Raw genomic sequence first — 22,251 nt, 5'->3', positions numbered from 1 at the left:
TTTTTTTTTTTCTGGTTTTCCGACCTTCAACTTTAAGGTTCCCGGTTCACTCTCTGTTCAGTCATAGCATAATTTTTGGCCAAAGCTCTAAAAGCATCTCTGCAGAACTCAACCCAGCACTAAATGGCAGACAAACTTAGCACTTAGCTCAATTAACTTGAGCGTATTGTACACAACATTTTTTTTCTTTTAAATACCTTTTGCTACAAACCAGCCAAATTTTGTTCACGGCACCTGTTATTTAAAACCCAGTCATTTGAATACCTGCTTTTACTGTGGCATTTCCAGGCTTGTGAAGAGAGGCATTTGAAATGGGCTAAAATCCCTGAACCCAGGCAGACTATTCTACTTATTCATGTATTGTTTTTCCCAGAATTATTTGCTGTGAAACACTGTGGTAACAGGTAGTGAGAGGTAGTCTCTGAAGAGCTACGCTCTCAGCAAAGACACTAATGCACTTCACTAGCTAACCGGTGCGCCTGCCTTTGTATCATGCTATTTGAAAATTCAGTATTCAAGCTGAAGTAGCGACACAAACACACACTGTACTGACATAATGTATTCATTAGCCCCTCACAACTAAATCCCTCACCCTGACCCTTACCCTATAGCCCTGACCTGACCCTGACCCTAACCTAAACCTAAACCTGATCTGAACACTAAAACCAGGCCCGAACCCTGAAACAGCTTTTGAAAGGTGTGTGAGAAAGTGAAAAGGGCACGACAAAAACTTGTCCACACAACCAGATAAAGACATGTACAAATGCATTGCTGATTATTATACTGTAACATACACACACAGATTTGTTATGCAGATTCACTTCATTCTCCATCTGTTATGCAAAAAAAACCATTAAATCTCTTTTTCATTTTCTCAGTATGCTACTTTTATATAGCTTAGGTACACAACCAATCAAATGTACATGTAGACACACACACACACACCAGTGGTGCAGGCATCAGCACAGACAAATGATGCGAATGAAGTGTCATAAAGGGAGAGATAAAAAATGGGGGAAGAGGGAGATGGAGAGAGACAAGCAAGAAGGAGTGACAGGGAGAGAAAATGGATGATACAATAGGAAAGAGTGAAAGATATAACACTGAGGAGGGGGAAAAGACGGGCAACAAGAGGGTTAAAGAGGAAAAGAAAGGAACGGTGTAGAGGAGAGAGTGTTCAAAGAGACTTATGGACACATGGGTAAAAATAAAAACACAGGCTGGGATCTGGAGTGACAGAGGGAGATGATGAGAGCGACAGTAGTGAATGGAGACTGAGAAAGACAGAAATTATTAAAAAGCTGCGACAGTGACGGATTGTAAAAACACTGGTGTGGTGGAAGAAAGACACACACATATATATATAGAAATATATATATATATATACCATGTAGATAATTAAGAATACCATGACATGAAATAAAACATTTCTAACCATCTTGATGCTTTTTCATGTTCCAGCCAGTTAAATCCAAATTAAACTTTACATTGCAGCTGAACCTTTTCCAAAATGAACCATATGCTTTTAGATGAGACTGTTGCTGGAAACCTCTGATTTCAGTTTTCAGTGTGCTAAGACAGGGAAGTCCCAGGCAAGGCAAGGTGGCTTGATTTCTTTATTTGGAGAGTCATTTAGAGACAGAGGCTTAAAGCTTGGTGGTGGTGGCCGCACCAACACAGTGCTCTAACAAACTGCTGGTGTTTGGTAGAGGATGAGAAAATGTCAATATTGTTCCTGCTAATTGTCGTGTTAAAAATAGTGATTGCTTTCCTAACGGATTCCGTCACATTGTTCCCATCATTTTCTGAAGTTTGACACTGACTATCAGCAGAATTGGCCACAGCTCATGTTTGTTTTGGGTTTTGCCTGGTACAAAGTCTCTAATGAGGCTGAAAAGACTTGGAGAGATGAGGAGCATACTAGAAAACTCAGCATTGATTTTCTTCATCTATCTATTTTCAGTCTGTAATGTTATTTAGACGTCTGTGCTTTTAGTGCGGTGCTTACACGACATGGGCCACCTGATTATCAACAGTGACTGATATAAAAAAGAGAAATGATTTAAATGATTTAAGTCATTTTAAATTAGAGGTGTTGGTGCCTTCACAGGCAGTGAAGGTGAAATGAATAAAAACCTGTTTTGTTGGCAAAGCCTTGATTAATGACCATCACAAACAAGGACAGTGGCCTTTACTTCTTGACTCCACTTAAAACATTTCTCAACAATTTGATCAGTTTATTAGAAAACAAACTCAGTTCATTAAAATTCAACAGTGCACAAGCTGTTTAGCTGAGAGTCTGAGTTGATCTTCTGTAAAGATCTGATGTACAGGAGGGAAACAAGGCTGATCTGACAAACGTCACCATAGCAACTTGAAATCTGCTTATTTAGAGTTTCATTGTTTTTGGAAGCTGTATATATTTTCTTCCTGCGTGACGGGTGATAATTGAGGGGTGTGTTTGTTATCATTTATCGCTTAAGGCAGAACAAGATGCACATTTTACGTTGTACAACTGCTCAGTGTTAATTTGCATGCAATTCAGAGGTGGGATGCGTTGGAAGCGCTGAAGAAAAATTCCTGTCTGACCTAGTAAGACTGCTGATGTGATGTTAAGTAAAAGTGACTCAGAGCTTTACTGAGATGCCAAACCAGTGTTTGAAATCGGTGAATTGCCAAGTTGTGTGTCTGAAATGGACTCTGGTAAAGTGAAAGGTGGAAGTAGAGTAACAGAGCGTCTGCAGAGAGTGAAGTTTCAAAGAAACTAATAGTGTCAGGAACAGGCAGTTTTGTATATTAATGCATTTCAACAAAGAAAAACGCAGAGGTAGCGACATTCTGCAGGGGTAGCAGGAAATTATAGGCCTTGAGATGGCCCACACAGGTCAAGACCCTCAGGCTTTTAAGATAAGTAGGTTTCTTGAAGAAAGCAACTAAGATCATTTTATACCTCACTGATATAAGAGTGTGTGGGTTATGGGAAAACTAAAAGGACAATGAGTGGGGAAAACCGACTGAAAGAATGGAGATGGAGGGAGCTTTGAGGAAAATGAGTGATGTGATAGAGGCCACTCGGTGTGAGGGTCCATGACTCAGGGCCAGGAGCAGATAAAAGTAAGGAACAGTGGCAGTGGAGGGCCAGAGATGAAGAGGGGCAAAGAAAATGCTGAAAATGAAAGAGAGAGAGAGGGAGGACGAGAACAAGAGGGAGAGAGGCGGAGATCAGGAGGCTGACCTTGAGAAACTGTGGGTGTGGGAGTGGAAACAGACAAAGGGAGACAGAAACAAAAACAGAGAAGAAGAGGAGAGGTAGAGTTGAAAGAGCTTATGAGCCTGAGGGAAGGTGAAGAAGAACGTCTCTAAGTATATGATGACAGTGTTTCTTCAGTACTTTGATAAACTACATGGGACTGTCTGAGACATACGGGCATTAGTGTTTTTTTGTAGGATGCATGTGATTTGCTTTGGATTTCTGACACGACTGAAAACTTCAGAACTCCCATCTGATTTTTGTTATAATACCAAAATCATGGAAACATCCCAGCCTTTTACCCCCTGGCTGCAGGGAGCTGCACGCCTTTCTGCCCCAGGAAAATTAGTGAGGTCCAACACTAGTGCTGGGTAGATTGCAGCCAAACAACAGTATTAGTGAATAACAGGTCCAGCTAACCATGTGCCATATTGGTGATGGCCTGAATCTGAATGTTTGCTGGTGTTACATGGACATATGAAAATATCCAACAGCCTCATGAAGAGGTGGTTCACCTAAATTATAAAGTAACACATTTCATCAACTATACACTATTTGTCCGTCATTAAAACACAAATTAAAAAGCAGCGACACATGATTGTAGAAACAGTGACACCCATGTGCAGGACAATCCTCTGGGCTGTTGGATCCTCTGGGCTCTGTGGATCTACTTTTTAATGAGGAGAATCTGGTGCATCATATACAGTTTAACACTGATAGTATTTATGAAAAGAGTTGCTGAGGCAAACTGACCGTTGAGGTTTTTGTCTGAAACTGAAGTACAGTAACCTTCCAGGCAGTGCACTTACTGTAGTCAGAGCTTATTTATAAGTGAGGGGAAACATAAATAGGGCAGCCGCATCACCACCCACTACATCAATTAAATATGTCTACCCAGAGGCTGATAACGCTGTCAAACTGGAAGTAGGATGTGGCAACATATTGTTGAAGTCAAGAGGCCACTATTCAGATAATAAGAGGTGCAGTGCATCATGCAGAAACGGCTTATTTCCGTTTGAAATCAGTTTTTGCTGATAAGTTCTTCTTACTTTGCCTTAAATACGTGTTAGTTTAATGTACTTCATTGATATTCAACATTTGGTAGAGTTTACCCACAGTAGTGTGCCTGTCGAGGGCAGTGCTGTTGTGTCGTGGGGGTCCACCACCTGTCTCTGGACCAGGACTGTCTGGTCCAGAGAGGATGGATCCCAGTGATTTTGTTGATCCTCTGAGTTTTGATCTAGCACTGCTTTTACGTTGTAATCTCTACTTTTAAGTGAAGTGTCTCTACAACTGTTTGATGGATTACCATGACATGTGGTATTAGTATACTTCAAACTTTGGTTTTGGCCTGACTTTTAGGACCCCCCTTCAGCTGAACACTCCAACATGTCCATGAGTCTCACCTGCACTATTTTATATGGAGATTAGCAAATGCATTGTATTCACCACATTATACTAAGCTGGTCAACGTGATAAACATTATCAAGTTACTGCAAAGTTGATTTTGTGTTTCTCATACAGAGGTTTACTTTATATTCCTTCTAGTTTAATTCCTCAGGTAAAGTGTTTAAAGTTTATTTTTCCTTCTGTATAGAACAGCACAGACGTGAGAGTGACGGTCTGCAGGAGGTGACAGAGAGAGAAATGTGTGTGGGAGGATGGAGAGGGAGATAGACACAAAACAGTTGCAGGAGGCCAGAGGAATGCAAGAGAGGAAGATGGAAAAGGACGTAAAGAGATGGCAGAGGGGATGGAGTCAGTCGGAGGGCAGGGGGGGGGAGAAGGAGAGGCTGACAAGGAGATCAGTCTGCTTAGTGTCTGTCAGGTCGACAGGAGTGGGACTGAAAACAGCTGGGGGCTCTCACTGTGTGTGTGTGTGTGTGTGTGTGTGTGTGTGTGTGTGTGCGTGCGTGTGTGTGCGTGTGTGTGTGTGTGTGCGTGTGTGTGCGCGTGTGTGTGTTACCGGCAACAACAGGCTGCCCAGTGTGTGGCGTATGTGTGTTTACACCAGAGAGAGAGAGAGATGGGGGCATAGCAAGGACAGCCAGGGATCAAAGACACACACTCACACACACAATAGCACAATAGCCAGCCTGTGTTGGCAGCCATTGGCCAGCCTGCACCACTGTTGGATGTGATGGCGATACCTGCAGAGATAATAGATTCAGAGAGGTCACATATACACACACACATATGCACACACACCACCTGCAGATGCCCAGTCACAGCAGTTCTCACACTCTTAATATGGTAGAGCTGTCATCACTGCACTGAGGGTGGGGGGGTTCAGTTGTAGGAGAGCAGGCGAGAGACAAATAGGAATTCAGGGGATGAATTGAATTGTAGCAGGGAACGAGGAGAGATTGCGTCCTGTGTAATTTTAGATTATAATGTCCTGGTACACAGTGTTCTGCCCTCCCTCCTCTAGGCCTGCATCCATATTTGCTCATTTCTCTTCATTTCAGAACACAAAGAGCACCAACTCTGTTTTTCTGTCTGTCTTTTCCTTTTTTGCATTTCCAACACTCCTCTCTCCACTTTGTTCTGCTGTTTTCCCCTCGTCCGTCTGTCTTTCATATCACAGTTTAGTTGTCGTGCTACCGAGCAGAGGTATTTCCTGTACCACTGTTCTTGCTTTTGTTTTATTCAGCTCCCCATGCCACTGTACTTCCTGTTGTTCTGTCTGTGCTGCTCATTACTCGCCTTAATAATGTGTCCCAGGGGGGTGTGCTGCTCCTTTATGAACTTATCTTTTGTTCACATTGGTGATGCATGTGAGGTCAGGAGGATTTTTCTCTATGGGTCCTCCTCTACCTTTCTTCTTCCACAACCTGAAGACCAAGAGTTTACTTCTTCTCAGACATGCTCTCGCTTAGAAGCAGCTATGAACATCTGCAGTGAGCATAAACCTGCTGTATGAAGAGGGAGCTTTGGTTTTTACCAACTGATTTATTACTGAAGGCAAATATGAGTCTTTGATGGTAAATACCTGATAATTATAAAAAGACATGGATCCCAGCTGAGACCAATGAGATGCTATTTCGCTCCTGGCTTGCTGACACAGAAACATGTAGTAAACATTCAAGTGCTCCCAAATGTGAGTTGTGAACATTTACATAGCAAAAGATATTAAACTGTCACTCTGTTTGTTGGGGATTCCCTGGAACCACTTCAAGGCCTCCAGTGATCTGTGAGCACTATTTTACAACCACTAATTTAATTTCTGTTAATGTTTTCCTGGTTGTTTTTTGTGCATATTCAGCCCAAGTCCCCCTCCTATCCCAGATCCATGCCGTTCGTCTCCTGATCTTCCCTTATTAATTTGTGTTCAGCTTTGTAATCCGGTTATTTGCCACTTGCTTCTCGTTCTGGCAGAAAATATCAGTAATTAGGGTTCAGTGCTTGGCTGGCCACATTACTCTCGTCTTAGTGTTTTATTGAAGAGTGCTTGTTAAAATGGACCCGCGTTGCTTTGAAATGAAATGAGCCAAATCCACCCCTATTGTTGGAATCCACTCGTCTAGTTCAGTGATTCACAGTCTCAGCACACCCAAGACTGATGAGTCACGAGTGGATTTTTGGAAGAGATAGGTTAAAGACAGATTTAATCTGTGAAACCTGATTTAAAAACTAGTTCAGGTTTTCTGACGAATTTGTGTTGCTTGGAAAACGTTAAATGTTTCCAGGTTCTTGGTTTCTTCCTATAATAGGTAATTAAAAATCCCTCTGCTGGAACTAGAACCATGTTCATACTTATGACTTCATTTGGGAGCGACGTGGCTTCAGTTTGGGCTTTTTACAGACTGGCAAGGCTCAGACTCATCACCTGCTGTAGGTCCAGACTTCTACTCAAATACCTGTTACTTGCTGCATTATGCACAGGCCAGATTGACAAGTGGACCCTTATGATACAGAGATGGTTTTTAATTACCTTCTGTGAAGTGTACATAGTCGAGATAAGCAAGGCAACATCAAACAGTCTCTGACTTGGATGTGGAAGTGTGACAATACGAACAAATATGAGATTGCAGGTGCCACGCACACACAAAGCCACATACACCAACAAACCAGGTTACTTTGTGTAATAAACCCTTTTAGTTTTGCACATGAGAGTTAAAACAGATCATACAGCAGAAGAGGAGGCAGTTTCATGTAAGTAATTGCTAATGGGCTTCTAACAGTGCCACTGAGCACACCTGATTGTGGTGTGGGTGGATATAATTTCAGAGACTGGCACTGTATGTACTTGGATAGCATCCTCTCATCCAGAGCTCGGCAGGCGGCCGAAGAGAGACCTGACCAAAAATAGTGACCAGAAAATAGATCCTGGTTGTTGCTTTTAGAAGGAACCACTGTGCCAGGAGGAGCCTGGCGAACATTCAAGCACTCTGCATCCATATTCACATGGAATCAATTAATGAACAAAGCATTTAGTTGACTTACAGAGAAGTAATGCACAATTCTGACAATGCTCAGCACTCCCTAAAGTGTTGGGTTGGCGTGATGGATAAAGGTTGCAGAAGCTTATTCAGAAACCTTTGCTACATCCTGTGATGACTTTGCAGATGATATTACAGGTGAGAGCAGTGGTCTTCACTTCCTGGTTTCATTAATCAGCCAGTTTCCTTAAATTTAAGGTAACATAAGCATATGATGACTAGCAGTGACGGTAGCAGAGCTGTTACAGAAGTTTTTGGACTATTGAGTGGGTTTCATGGTGTAGCATGTAATCTAATGTATTTCTGTCTGATTCAACTAGGAATAACAACTTCAGATATACCGAATATGTGTTCCCTATTTTATGCCCATTGTGTCCACTTTACCTATTCGTGGCCTTTCCACCAATATTAGATAACCATCTTATTTGCTCAGAGCTGCATCCCTTAAATCTTGATCCTCTTCATTTTTTTTTTTTTTTTTTTTTTTGAATAATTCCTTTTGATGAATCCCTCGCCCGGCTTTGATCTGCACAGCAGAATGTAAGAGTATTGAGCAATGGAAGAACATCAGATAGGGAAGGCAGACACTTCATTGAAACTCCGAGGAGAGCCCCGCAGCCTTGATCAACAAGGCAGGGGCTTGAAAAGAAACGGCTGCACATGAAAGAAAGTACGGAACAATTGAGACGGGTACTGTGGATCCATTGTTTTGTTAAGATACGACAGAGATGTGTCATTTAATGCGACGTGCACTACAGACAGCATCATGCTCTGCTTTTTCCCCTCTACAACCCTCCGTCCTCCAGGAAAAGCAGCACAGTCAATCTACTTTGAGTAAACTCTGTGGAAATTGCTTCGTTTATTTGCTCCTGAATGTGTCATGTCCTTCCTGTCCTGTTCACAGTGGATGCATGGCTTTAGTTTTATTTGTGTGGGGCCCAGAGCCCGAGCAGCAAAGGTAGGCCTTTTGAAAACAGAGACCAGAAAGATTGAACCTGCTGTTCTTTACTCCAGCACTGCTCTTGGTGCTCTTGTTATTTAATGTAAACGCAGCCTGCAGTGGGAAAGCTTTGTTTGTAGATTAGAAACTCAGGGATGTCTCTTGGTAACAATACGCAGGAAGAACACCCGAGAAAACATGTGCAAACACACGCTGTTGAACTTTTGTCTTTGGTTTACCCAGAAAAAGGTCTTAAATGTTCTCAGTTCCATAGATTCACACCGGTGAACAAGAGTTGCAGTTTTACACCAGTGTCCTCTGAGCAGCTTTGGGCTGGATTTGTTGAAGAAAGAAATAACATCTCTTGTTCACTTTTTCCACAAATTTCCACCCTGTCCAGGGGCCTTTCTCACAAAGCAGGATTACAAAGTTATCTGGACAGCATGTAACACCCAGAACAGCTCCCTTGAACATCAGACCCTGCTCCAGCTTTGAAGGGAGTTCTGGGTTTAGCTCATCAAAGATATCCAGTTAACTCCATAATCCTGCTTTTTGTGAAGACCAACACGCTGAGCAGGTGCTGTCCAACATCATGTGTCCTGTTGGGTCTGTGATGACATGTGTCTAAACTCAGAGGGAGAAAAATCCTCTGTTGTTCTTTATTCATCAGGTGTTTTTGCTGTGCTACTGTAGGAAGTGCTCAAATCCAAAGTGCTTGTATGTACATGAGTGAAATTTATGTTTGGTGCTTACAAACTAAATCTCAAAAGGCTTTACAGTTAATCTGTGTATATAGAAGATAGAAAAAGACACATATACTCTAAGCTTTTGTCTTTAGCAGTAGGATTGACTATAGAGAGAGAGAGAAATGACACCTACAGTATATCCCATGACAAATATCACAAGTGAGTGATAGAAATATCAAGGTAGCAGCTACACCCAAAGCTGGTGCAACAAAGCGTTTTTCCTGTGAAAACAGTGGTTTGATGCACAGAAATGGAGCAGTACATGCTTGTAGACACTCACTTTTTACAATGCAGCTGAGTATTTTGCACAAGCAAGTAACATCCTGACACTATAGATTGCACCTGTCTGTTTTGACTTTTAGGTGCTAATTTCTATGAAAGATGCATAGATTATATAGCTCAGTAAGTAGGAGCTGAAAGCTATCTACCCTAAGGTTCCCTATAATTTGTACAGTGTAACTAAATTGCATATCTACCACCTATTCATTATGATAACAATGGCTTTTGTGTGAAGTATCATGGACCTTATCAGCCTCTTGATGGTGCAAAGGTGCAGGTTTGAATGGGAAAGTCTTTTTACATCCATCATCAAAAGGACAGTAAAATTTGATTACAGACATAAATATACAGTAAAGTCATTTAATGTCAAATCCTAATTACTAGAGTCAGATCTCACACACACACACACACACACACACACGTGCACCCACTCATACAGCAATTACAGCATCGCCTAATCATACGGGTGAGTGAATGCTTTACATCTGCAAAATACCAACTTTTCAGAAAAGTGTAGCAGCACGAATCTGTGAGCTAGTCCACTGTGAATGTTGGTGATAATGCAGAGGGATTTTCAAAGGGTTTCATAAGCCCATTGGTCATATCGGTTTCTCAGTGCACAGGGGATTATGCAGCCCTTCATTAAAAACAAAAAAAAAAAACAAAACAGGTTGTCAGCTGACAACATGGTACCACTGAAAAGCCACCCATAGTGTAAACATGCCAATTATCAGAGCTGCCAGCTGCACTTTAATGTTACACTGAAATTAAAACTTACTTTTTAGCTTTTTAGCTCAGTCTATCACAGTTATTTGACAATTAATGCCCAAAATAATTATTGTATTACCTACAGTGCATTCAGAAAGGATTCAGACTGCCTTCACTTTTTCAGTTTTGTTATGTTGCAGCCTGATACTACAATTGTTTAAATCCATTTTCATCTCATTAATCTACACTCAGTGCCACATGATGACAGTTGATGGACACAGAGCTGGGGAAGACTACAGAAAAAATTCTGCTGCACTGAAGGTTCCCAGGAGCACCGTGGCCTCCATAATACTCAGATGGAAGAAGTTAGCACAACCAGGACTCTTCCAAGAGCTGGTCGCCCAGCCAAACTGAGCATTCGTGTGAGAAGGGCCTTAGTAGGAGAGGAGACCAAGAACCTGATGGTCACTCTGACTGAGTTTCAGGAGGACAACCATCACTGCAGCCTTCACTGATCTGGGCTTTATGGCAGAGTGGCCAGACGAAGCCTCTGAGTGCAAAACACATGAAAGCTGCTTGGAGTTTGCAAAAAAAAAAAAAAAAAGCACCTGAAGGACTCTCGGACTGTGAGGAACAAGATTGTCTGGTCTGATGAAACCAAGAGCGAAGTACAGAGATCGATGAAAACCTGTTCCCCAGCGCTCAGGACCTCAGACTGGGCCGAAGGTTCACACACAGCCAAGACAACACAGGGATGGCTTAGGGACAACTCTGTGAATGTCCTGGAGTGGCCCAGCCAGAGCCCTGACTTGAAACCTGTCCAACATCTCTGGAGAGAAAATAGAGAATAGAGGATTTACAAAGAAGAATGACTGAAAATCCTCCAGTCCAAGTGTGCAAAGCTTGTTGCATTATACCCAAAAAGACTGAAATTGCTGCCAAAAGCTTCAACTAAGTACTGACTAAAGGGGCTGAATAATTATGGAAATGTGGTATTTCAGTTTTTTCTATGTAAATAATTGAAAGACATTTCTTCAATTCAGTTTTCACTTTGTCATTATGTGACACTGAGTGTATTTCATCAATTGTAGTATCAGGCTGCAACCTAAGAAAAAAAGAAGTGAAGGTGGCTGTGAATCCTTTGAGTGCACTGGATATACTTACTGCAAATTATTAGAGAATTCAAAATATAAAACCATTGCATTCTTAATAAAAAAAAAACAAAAAAAAACTTCATTCCTTTCAAATAAAACCAGTTTTCTTTCTCTAACTCGAATCCAATTAATTTCTACTTTGCAGTGATCCCTTCCTGCTGGGAAATAAAACACACTGAGTGAAATGTGCTAAAAATGATATTTCTGTGTGATTTCAAAAATGTGACTTGAAGCAGAAACATTGTGTTAGGTAAATTTAGAGCTTTACAAAGTCAGAGCTCTCTCCACCCTTTCCCTAAGTATCTGAATGTAAGTAATGAAAGTCAAGATGTCACTTCTGTGTTCATGAATACACTCAGAGACCTGCTCTATCACTTGGGATGTGCTTGGTGGTCTGTTTCATCATTTCGGCGTTTCCAAACTCTTTTCCACTTGTGAAATCCAGAGGAAGCATAGAACAGTCTCTTTGAAATCACATCTGGGAGCTAATCACACAGATCATTTATCAACAAAGCTGCAGTTACACATTTGCAGAGATTGTTGAGGATGCCTCCAGCTGCGACTGCCTTCCCCCGTTTTCCATTTAAATTTCAACGATGTGCACTTTCATCACATTTGCTGTAAGAGCTATATCTAATCCAGCAAAGCCTGGAGCGATCAGTGCCAGTTAGTTATTTCAGGGTCACTGATGTGTGATGAGACAACAATGTCTGCAATAATGTGAAAACATTATGCTTTTTTTTTTTTTTTTTGCACCAAATTTAAATAATTCAGTTTACATTGCAGTCACTTGCCCTTTTCTTACATCCATTTTATATTGAAATATTGTACTCAGTTTAATATCTCATGGATGATCCAGTCTTAGTTTTCAAAAGAAAGGACCTAAAGTATCTAATATGTGCAATGATTAAAGAATATTTGCTTTCATTTGATGCTGACGGTTGCTTTATAGCGGGATAAGCCTTTTTTTTTTTTATATCCAGGCTGTGAACGTTTCACTACAGGACAAACATGCCAACTGTGGTTTTTAATCACAGCTTATTACTGTTTATTTAGGTTTCGATTGTTAAATAAAGGTGCCCCTGCTTTCCTGCTCAAGTTTGTCATTCACAATCTCTTAACATGAAAGAGCAGCCACAACAAAGGGATCATTCAATATCTTTCAACTACCACAATAATTAGCTTCAATTTTGTACCAGAAAATATGGACATTTACAGAATGAGATGCAATACGAGGAATAATGCCATTTTTTGGAAATGAATCATGGTAGCACAAAATTAGAGAGTTTTTGTCAGCCTTGATTTGGTGTGATTTATATTTCAATTGGTGGATATCTCCTTTTGGAATTAATTTTAGCTGTGCTAGCATCTTTGCGGTAAAAGAAAATCCTCACACACATACAAATGCCAGGAGCCTTTCACAGCTAACAGCAGATGTGTGTGTGTTTGTGTGTGTGTATGTGTGTGTGTGAAAGCAAAGCCGTCCCCGTGACAACTAATCTTCTCTTTCCTCTCCCTGCACCACATTGTTGATCAGTGTCCTGTTACTGAAAAGCCAGCGCAAAATGCCATGATTATGAGCTGTCAAATGCCAATTACCGCTAATTCAGCTCCCCAGTGTGTGGTGGATGAGACAGTCACTCAACGCCAGCCCTCCCCCTGCTTCTCCCCTTCCACATCACAATTGAAGAATTATGTCTGTTTTTTGTTTTGCATGTACGAGTGTCATCGACATCAGATTTGAATGGGTGTTGACCTTTTTAGCGACTGTGCTGTGTTTGACGTTCATCAGAACCTGCGGTGACTGATGCCAAGTACCATAAACCTGAATTACTCATGATGTCCAGGGTTAAATGAAAAGACACACGGCTTAAACAGCTTTTCTTAAGACAACTACTTCCAGAAAGTTGAAATGAAATGAGTTTAAGTGAGTCACGGGTAAGTCAGATGGTGAGAAAGGTTAAAATGATTCAATTAAAAAGTAAACAGTGTTTTATATCTGTTTTTAAAGTGAGTGACCGGTGATCGATCCTAGCCCAGCTTAGTCGCCCCCAGACCCAGACAGGAGAGGACAGACCCTGTGGTTGGTCCCTTCCTTAGCTGCTTCCAGACCCTAAGGGGGGCCCTGTTTGTTCTGGGCCGGCAGCTGGATGATGATATAGCCATTTGTTGATCGGTGGAATACAGTATCCAGCCTTCCCTCCCCACTCCAGAGAAATCCCCTAGTGGGCCCCTGATCATCACTCTTCAACCACCAGGGACAGGATGGTGCATCACCCTGACAGCTTGGTGATAGTGAGGGCTTAGTGGAAAAATAAATTTACTGCAGGGCTAGATACAAGATACAAAGTGCCAAGTACTTTGGATTAAAATATTCACTGCATGAATCTTTCAAACATCTTCCATGCCTTGTTACCGTCTCTATCATATTAGAAGCCTCGGGCTTAATTTATGCTTGATTGCTCGGTGCTGTGAACAGCCGTCTGTCCACAAAAGACGGTACGTCATCCATCAACCTGTGTTTGTACCTGAGCTGGAGGACGGACAAATGAAGTGATCACACTGTTAGCCCTATGTAGCTGCAGGTTCTGCCCCGACGGAGGTTTTTCTTTAAGGATTTACAGTATGATTTGCATGAGTCCTGTTTCTGTATCAAAATAAAAGACCTCGATTTGAAAAGAAACACACCACTAATACTCTTTTACACTGAAAGTGCTCATTTCTTTTCCGAGACAGGTGTGAAGACATTAATTAAGCTGCGGTGTGGACAGTCTAACCCCATTGCATTTCACTGGAAATAAATAATCTCTCAAACACTTATTTTATTCAACAATAAATATATCAAATCGAGAACTTGTGAAAATTATACAGTGAACAGACCAAGTAAATAAATAAAATCCATCATTCATTCTTATGTTAAAATAATTCTCCATGCAGCAGCTTTAGCTTTTCAAATCTGTTCATTCTTTTCATTTTAGCGTTTGACAGCTGTTGGCAATCACCCAGATACAATCTGACATAACTGACATCATGACGGGCTGACAAAAAAAAAAAAAAGCCCAAAACAAAACAGCTCTGGTTCACTGCCTTCTATAAGTATGCGATTTGGATGTTAATGTGACTGAGCGTCTACTCCATCAGGACATTCCTCACGCTTACGCCATGTGCCCGTCTATATGGGGAAGCTCCACATAAACAGGCAAATGCCACAAGCCTCTAAATGTCAATTAACTGTGATTCATCTCTCTGGTGCATTGGGAGAGAAGCAGAGTTTGGCCATTCATTTAACCGCCTACCCTCTTTAGCTTTCCATTTACGTTAAGCTGATGCTCCAATCCACAGTGACTTCAACAGCAAATTGTGGATCATTGGGGTTGCAGGCAAATAATGGAAGCGATTGAAAAGATAAGGGTTGTAGTGGTGCATTGACAACAATTTCCCTGATGGCAGGACCAGTTTGTGTGTGGTGTTCTTCTGGGAAAATAAAGACCATAACTATAGTCAGCAATTACATGTGAATTCACAGGGCAGAACGCCTGTCCCCGATAATCGTCTGCAGCAATTGGCAGTGCTTCACTGAAGTCGGGGAGAATTATATAACTGGACTTGAGTGTGAATCAATAAGCAGGAGGAAAATGTAGGTATTCATTTTTCCTTATCAATGAACTTTGGGGTCTACAGGGTTCTCAAATGTGTGTGTGTGTGTGTGTGTGTCTGAGAGAAAAAACTCAAATTTCTTTCCCCCAACGTTCATTATTGGTGTTTGGCATCAGGACTGATATATGTCTTGCCCTATAGAAACAGCTTGATGTCGGTCTGTAATTGGTATAAATGTTTACAACACTAAGATCAGCAGTATTCTCAGTCTGTATACAACCTGTCTGATCCTATTTTTAGAGGGGCTGCTACATTTTCAGATCCCAGCAGTTCTATCTTAGCTCAGAACCACCAGTAGCCGGAATCACGAGCAGTAAAAACCTGGTTTGAATCACGTGTAGTTTTGTTTAGAGCATGTTTGCAGCTAATTTAGGAGCCGTAGTGTTTCATAGACATGTGTGAGGATAATGTCACTGGAGTAAAGTATTACTTCAGAGGTGTTAACCAAAACAGCACTCACTGAGTAGGACATGTAGGTCCGTTTGAGGCAAGACAGTCCAGTCTCTAACGGATTTTGGAGTCTGGCTCTTTGTGTCCCTTCTTTCCACTGTATCTGGTTTTTAGTCCCTGCTCAGCCTCACCCCCCCAGCTCCATCGTCTTCCATCTCTCTGCTTCACTCACTTTTATCAGTCTTCTTCCTAACTTTCTTTGTTACTTTATTTATTTTGCATTTATACTTCTCAATCATTTTTTCAGTTTCTCCAGCTTTCATGCGCTTCCTCACTTTTCTCGTTTACTATTTAGCTCTTTAATCTTTAACCAGCCCATTTTTCTTTCCCTTCTTCTTTTTCTTTTCTTTTCTCCTGCTCTACATTAGAGATGTCAGTGAACAGTGTGAATAACTACTTTACATGATTCATGGCTTTAGGGTCTGCCATGTGTGTATTTTTGCATTTTGTCTTTGTTTTGAGAGTCTGAGTTGTGTGTCGACGTGTTTAATTAGGGGAAATTAATTTGAGAGATGAATGTGATGGACGTGAATACAAATAATGATGAATGCACTAATTCTTATTGTTTCACATTTGTGTGTTTTGAATGTGTATGTGTGTGTGTGTGTGTGTGTGTGTGTGTGTGTGCATGTCTACATCTGTGTGTGTGTCTGTCTTACAGTGAAAATGGATAACTGATTTGACAGCCCATTGTCTCCCTCAGGGTAGAGAATTGAATGAATGACTGCATCAGTCTCACATGCACATAGACTGCAATGAGATGCTCTGATTATGCACACACACACACACTCACACAGTCATATGCACAATATCGACACACACACACATCAAGTTGAGAATAAACAAAACCCATTCCCGCACACATTGGGGGACACGTGGAGCCATGCACACTGTAAATCCAAATAACCCAAGTGCCCCATCAAGCTCACACACACTTCCCACCCTTTGTTAGTGTGTCTGTGTTTTACAGCTGATTTGCAGGCTAAGTCCCAGCCAGCCCATTCACCTCCATGCTGTGGCATGTAACATATTGTCCTAATCAATCCCTCACACACTAAGAGGCTTTTTCAGTGGAACCACCCGGGGCTAACTAGTGGCTAACGAGTGCTTATCCCGTTTTTCTTGTGGAGAGAGTGAGAGGCTGTTTCCCCACAAGAATTTTATCTTTACAGGAACAGAGGCTGGCTGAGAGGGCAGAGAGTCAGGGGAGGTGGAGGAGCAAAGACCTTGGTAGGATTTGATCCCTGGTCAGCAGGGGGTTCATGGCAGGAGTTTGAGTCCCTCCATGAGTGTCAGCCAGAGAGCAGTTAAGGGAACAGGGCGAGCAGAGGAAGAGCAGAAAAAAGAACAGCAATGTCATATGTTTGAGATACTAAAGTGAGCGTCAAGAGGTTTGATGAGGCTCATTGTGGTGCAGTGACTCGATTCCAAAGCATGAACAATCAGATTTGTGAAAATGTCATTTGACGCCTGTATGTGGAAGCTGCCAGGCACATTGAGATACTGGACTTGCATTAACAAAGGATTAGAAGTTCTCAGCTTTGCTCTCTGATCCCATACATTTATATTTTTAATATATATATATATATTGAGCCATTTTCTCCTGTGTCCCTATAATGATTACAAGGATTACAGGTTTATTAAAGTTAATTAATCTCAAGAAATTTAATACAGCAGCTGTAATTAGTTGGTTATATATTATATATATATATATATTTTTTTTTTTTGTAACAACGCACTACTGCAGTAATTTGTCTCAGTGGCTGAGAGCTGCTTGTTGACAAGTAATCCAAATAAAAGAGCCATTGCTAAGAGGCAAGGACAATTCATGTCAGCAGCTGAAGTGCTTTTAATGAACACATTTTTCACAAGGTGGGACAAAACAAGACAAAGCTTACACACCTAAAACCTGACAGAAGTGCTTCTGTGGTTCTGTTGTTCAGCACAGTGTCCCCTGCTCGTGGTGTCCTGCTGCTTTCACATGCAAAATAGTTCAAATTTCCACCTCAGATGTATTTTCTGCTACAACGGTTTTGTTCATCTCAAACTCAGTGGAAGCCTGGAGCGTATTTGAATGCAAGAACATGACAGAATCGGTAGCAACACTCATTCTTGTTTGGGGGGGAAAAAATAGGGTATCACAGCAGGACAGTGGCGTTTTTTAACAAAAGCTGAAATGGAAAGCATAGGTTCAAAAGAAGTCTAGCAACTTCTGATTTGGGCCTCAGACTACTACACACGGTTGAGCCACAGTTGATTGCAGAATAAGAGAAGATTGTTAAGAAAACTCATTTCACTTGTCCAATTTAAACTCAGCCTGCAGGTCGGCAGCTGTTGAAACACTACGTGGCTCTGACCTTTCATCTCTAAGTGAGAATGGACGGTGCATCTCGCCCAGCTTGTTTTTGGGGAACCTGTCCTGGCCTGGCTGACCTGCCACGCTCTCTCAACCCTGATTTTCATGTCACAGGTGCCTTCCGCTGGATTTCAAACCGATTAAAGAAGCTGCTGCTCTGTCTTCCTCCGGGCCCGCCCCCTAGCGATACCTCCTGGTAGACGAGCTTTGCTGTAATGAGGAGGGCCTAGCTGGAGGAAGCCGGCTAAGACTCGGCCTGAGGCGTATTATCAAGGCGTCATGATTCAGAATTTTTTCCTTCTCTTTAATGAACTCGACTCTTTTTTTTTTTTCCTCTCGCTGTCTCCATCTTAATTGTCTCCCTGTATCTGTTTCCATCATACTTCTCTGTAGTCTAGTTTTAAATAGTCTTGAGCACATTTAAGATGTTGATCCTCCTCCCTGACAGAAACGGAGCGTGTGGGAAGTAAAAACTATCAATCACAGCAAATTCATTTAAATAACACCAGCTTCATAATGAAATACTTTAATACTTCATTGCTGCCAGTGTTCCCTGTCTTCACTGTCTCCCTTTTAGTCTCTGTTCGTTCGAGTTCAGCTTTTAGTTGCAATTCAAACAAACATGTTGAATTATTCAAATGATATTTGTTTTGTGGATGGTTGCATAATCATCCCTTCCCTGTGTCTCCCCTTTGTCTGCCTGCAGATACAGGGGCTCAGAAGGTGCGAGTCGATGAGAAGCTGGAGGCATACCCCACGGAGTCTGTCGATCTCCACTGCGAATTCGTCGATAGGGGAGGCCGGACCAAACTCACACAGGTGGGAAGATGAAAGACAACAATGTGGTTTGAGTGTGTTTGGAGGGACAGAAGCTCAAAATGTCAAAGTAGGACTGACAAGGTGGTCTCATGTCTAATGGAGTGAATTCACTTGACAATTTGAAGGTCATAAAAGTTGATTCTCCCATAATCCTTTTTTTATGCAAACATGCCCAGTTAAACTATTCATATCCACTGGTTTTACAGAGTCAGGTGGTTTAACACTAACTCACAGCTCCTGCCAAGAAGCGTTTCTTAACCAGAACTACACAGAACATGAACCTGAAGATCAGATTAGTCGAAGTTAAACAGTCCAGGAGAAGAGATGCTTTCTTCTTATGTTGCATATGTGGACAGCTGATGTGGGTGCAGGTCCAGGACTGGATCCTTTGTCCTACTGCTGCTACCAAATAGTTTAACACTTTGTTTGACTTCTGGAGGTTCAATGATCCAACTTACCAAAATGTACACAAGAGGATCATTGCCTGCTGATAGTGACGTCCAGCCAGTCCAGCCCTTGTAGTAAAGATGCTGGCTGCTCTGAAGAAAAGCCACATTTGTTTGTTTGCTGTATTTATTTATTTATCCTGCAAACTAACACAACCTGTTAAACAGTAATTATTCAGCTGTTTCCTTCTGTTTCTAGTTTTTGTTTGAAGATAAGCTAAACATATCCTGGACCACTGCTGTATATCTGCTAAGCACACAGATATGAAGCTCCCAGCGAGACAGCAAACAAACACGTGACCCAACATGTTAAAGTGAAGTGTTATTCTGCTCTGTGGCTGTGACATGTAACTCAGCAGGAGAAAAATCACTATTTGAGCAGTATTTAAATATTTAGTTAGAGATATTTTTTCATCCCAGAGTGACACACTTTAACTTATTCTTACCAGATGGAAAGGCCAAGCACACACAACACAATGATGATCAAACCGCTGACTATTTTTTAAAGTCAATTTATTTTATCTGGCTCCAGATGACAACTTAACTGACACCACCTGAACTGCTCTGACGCACCGTCACAGGCCAAGCAGACTAAAGCAAAATACTACCAGTGGTTCGCTGGTTCAATTTGATCCTGGCGTGATCTGTCTTCCTCTGAGTTGTGGATAGAATCAATAGTCAATTTGTTCACATATAAAAACTAAAATTGCAGACAGGATAAATTGCCCGCTGATCCCCACAGTCTACGGCTAACTAGGGAGTTGCATCCACTAATTTGTTCTGACATCTGGGTTACAATCCGTCTTCCTCTCCGCGACCTTCAACCTCCTCTGCTTTCTTGCTTTCTTTTCCTCTAGATGTCACAAATGTAATAGTTGTTTGCTAAATGTGTATTGATGAACTTTATTCCCCTTCCTTCCTGGGCCTATCACTTTGGCCAGGGCTTTGCATTTGACACTGCCACAGTAAAGAATAGAAAATCAATTTGGTACAACATCACACTGCTCTCGCTCACAGTAGAGTCCCATGCTGCCATAAGAGACATCAATATCTTTCACATATCAGAAAGAAGAAGAAGAAGAAAAGCCTGTAATATCAGTCGTTCTTTAAGATGGCAGCGGGTCCTTCAGAGTGTTTGCAAATCTAAGAGACCTTTAATTTCATCTCCTAATAGATTTTTGGCTCCTTAGTCAGACAGCTTTAATTGAGTTTGATATTTTAGAAGTGAAATTATTTCTAGTTTTACAGAAGATAGACCAGCACAGCTTTAAGGACTTGGGGGTGGAGGGATGTGGAGTAGGTGCAGTGGTCTCAGGGGGCCAACAGCTCTTCATTAACCTGCTGGAAAGAGATGCTTACTGCTCAGAAATCTTGTTAGCCCTGATGTGAATGGAAAGTGAAACACCTGGACACACTATAACCACTGGTTTTCACAAACTCCCTTTTCCCCAGGTGTCTTGGATATGGGAGCCCACTGATGGCCAAAGGGACAACATTGCTGTGTACCATCCCATCTACGGGCAGAGTTTCCCCAACTTGTCTTTCAAAGACCGAGTTTCCTTCCTCCACAACACTCTGGAGAACCCGTCCATTAAAATTTCAAACCTAAGAATGTCCGATGCCGGCCGCTACACCTGCGAGTACGCCACCTATCCTTCTGGAAACGAACAGGGGACGACCACCCTCGTCATGCTTGGTGAGTAAAAATATACATCACACGTAAATTTATTAAGAGAATATTTGTATACTTCAGATATGAACCTTTGATCCTCACATGTGAGGGCCTGGATCATCAGAAAGTCAACAGTATTTCCACTTTTCTGCAAAAGAGAGCCAGGCTTGAAACAGGCTTTCAAAAGCTGTTCTGCTACATCAGCCTTGACAAGCGCCTCCCCAGCCATCTGCTTATCACTGCTTTCTATAAAAGAGGTTCCCATCGGACCCAAAGTCTAAGAAGAAGCAATTTAAAGCATTTGGAAAGTATTCTCAGGGTGTATCTTGGATAGATGCAGAATGAAAAACAAGGACGATGGGTGAGGAAGATTGTGATTCAGACATGGCACTACATGTTAAGTATCAGCCTTTTAGGTGTGATTTGACAAGTGGTCAGTCTGCAGACTGAGATAAAGTACGAGTCTTAATTCCAGACCTCACTCTTTAGGTTGAACCAATGTGTCTTTGAGTTACTTTTGCGCTCGACGTAACTGAATTTTGCTTTTGCACGGCAGTGTAATTATAATGATATTAGTACATTAGCAATACGATAGCCTGGTTGTAGTAATTGCAGGGACAAATGAAGCTCACGTTTAGTAATGGGTTTACATAGGCGTAAATTGGTTTATGTACAATGCATAAGGAGATTAGGTTCATTTAAATGGCTGGTACTAATGTATTTTGGAGGTAATGTGGATTTATTTGATTGCTTAGTCAGCTCATTCAGAATCATTAAGCAACATCAGATTTAATAATAAGAAGCGATGATCCCTTTTTATATACCTTTTTTGGTATGATGCCTTTTTTCCCTTCCACACTGTGGAAAAGCCACTGAACTCTTGTTGTGATGAACAGGAGAAGGCAGTGAACATTATCTTGTCATATCCTTGTGTTCACATTTTTCTTGTGCGTGCAAACATTCACTTGGCATTTCTCTCTCAGGATTTCAGCTACCGAATGTGATGGTGCCTGAATCACATCTATTATTCACACATTGTTAGATGCAGAGTGACTTGCACTTTCCAAAGATGTCATTATGTCCAATGTCCAACTGCAGCCTCATGTCTATTAAATGTCTTTTAAATTGGGGAAAAAAGATGCTCCTTCTACCTTCGTGTTGTCCCACAGTGAAGATAATCCAAGACTAGTTGTCTACGCCCGTGGGTGCAAAGTAAGCAGGAATAACTAACAGCTAATTCACGATGGTGCCAAATTTCCAAAGTGTGCAAATAATACAGGTGAAAATATGAGGCCGATTAGAGTTACTCTTTAGTTTCAAGGCAAGGTTTTT

The 22,251-nt window shown here is 41.6% G+C and overlaps 1 protein-coding gene across 3 annotated transcripts in view; it reads left to right on the top strand.

The window, feature by feature from the left end:
* pvrl2l (PVR cell adhesion molecule related 2 like) overlaps window positions 1–22,251 on the top strand; it is a 222,471-nt gene that overhangs the window by 72,456 nt on the left and 127,764 nt on the right. For all 3 annotated transcript variants that reach the window (XM_026299770.1, XM_026299769.1, XM_026299768.1), the window contains exons 2-3: window positions 18,689–18,801; window positions 20,700–20,943. In XM_026299770.1, the coding sequence (XP_026155555.1) occupies window positions 18,689–18,801; window positions 20,700–20,943 (357 nt within the window). The remainder of the gene's footprint in view (window positions 1–18,688; window positions 18,802–20,699; window positions 20,944–22,251) is intronic.

The sequence above is a fragment of the Mastacembelus armatus genome, chromosome 11 (assembly GCF_900324485.2).
Source record: "Mastacembelus armatus chromosome 11, fMasArm1.2, whole genome shotgun sequence".
Classification (NCBI taxonomy): Eukaryota; Metazoa; Chordata; class Actinopteri; order Synbranchiformes; family Mastacembelidae; genus Mastacembelus; species Mastacembelus armatus.
The sequence above is the reverse complement of the archived record's forward strand: the minus strand, read 5'-3'. Positions and strand labels throughout refer to the sequence as shown.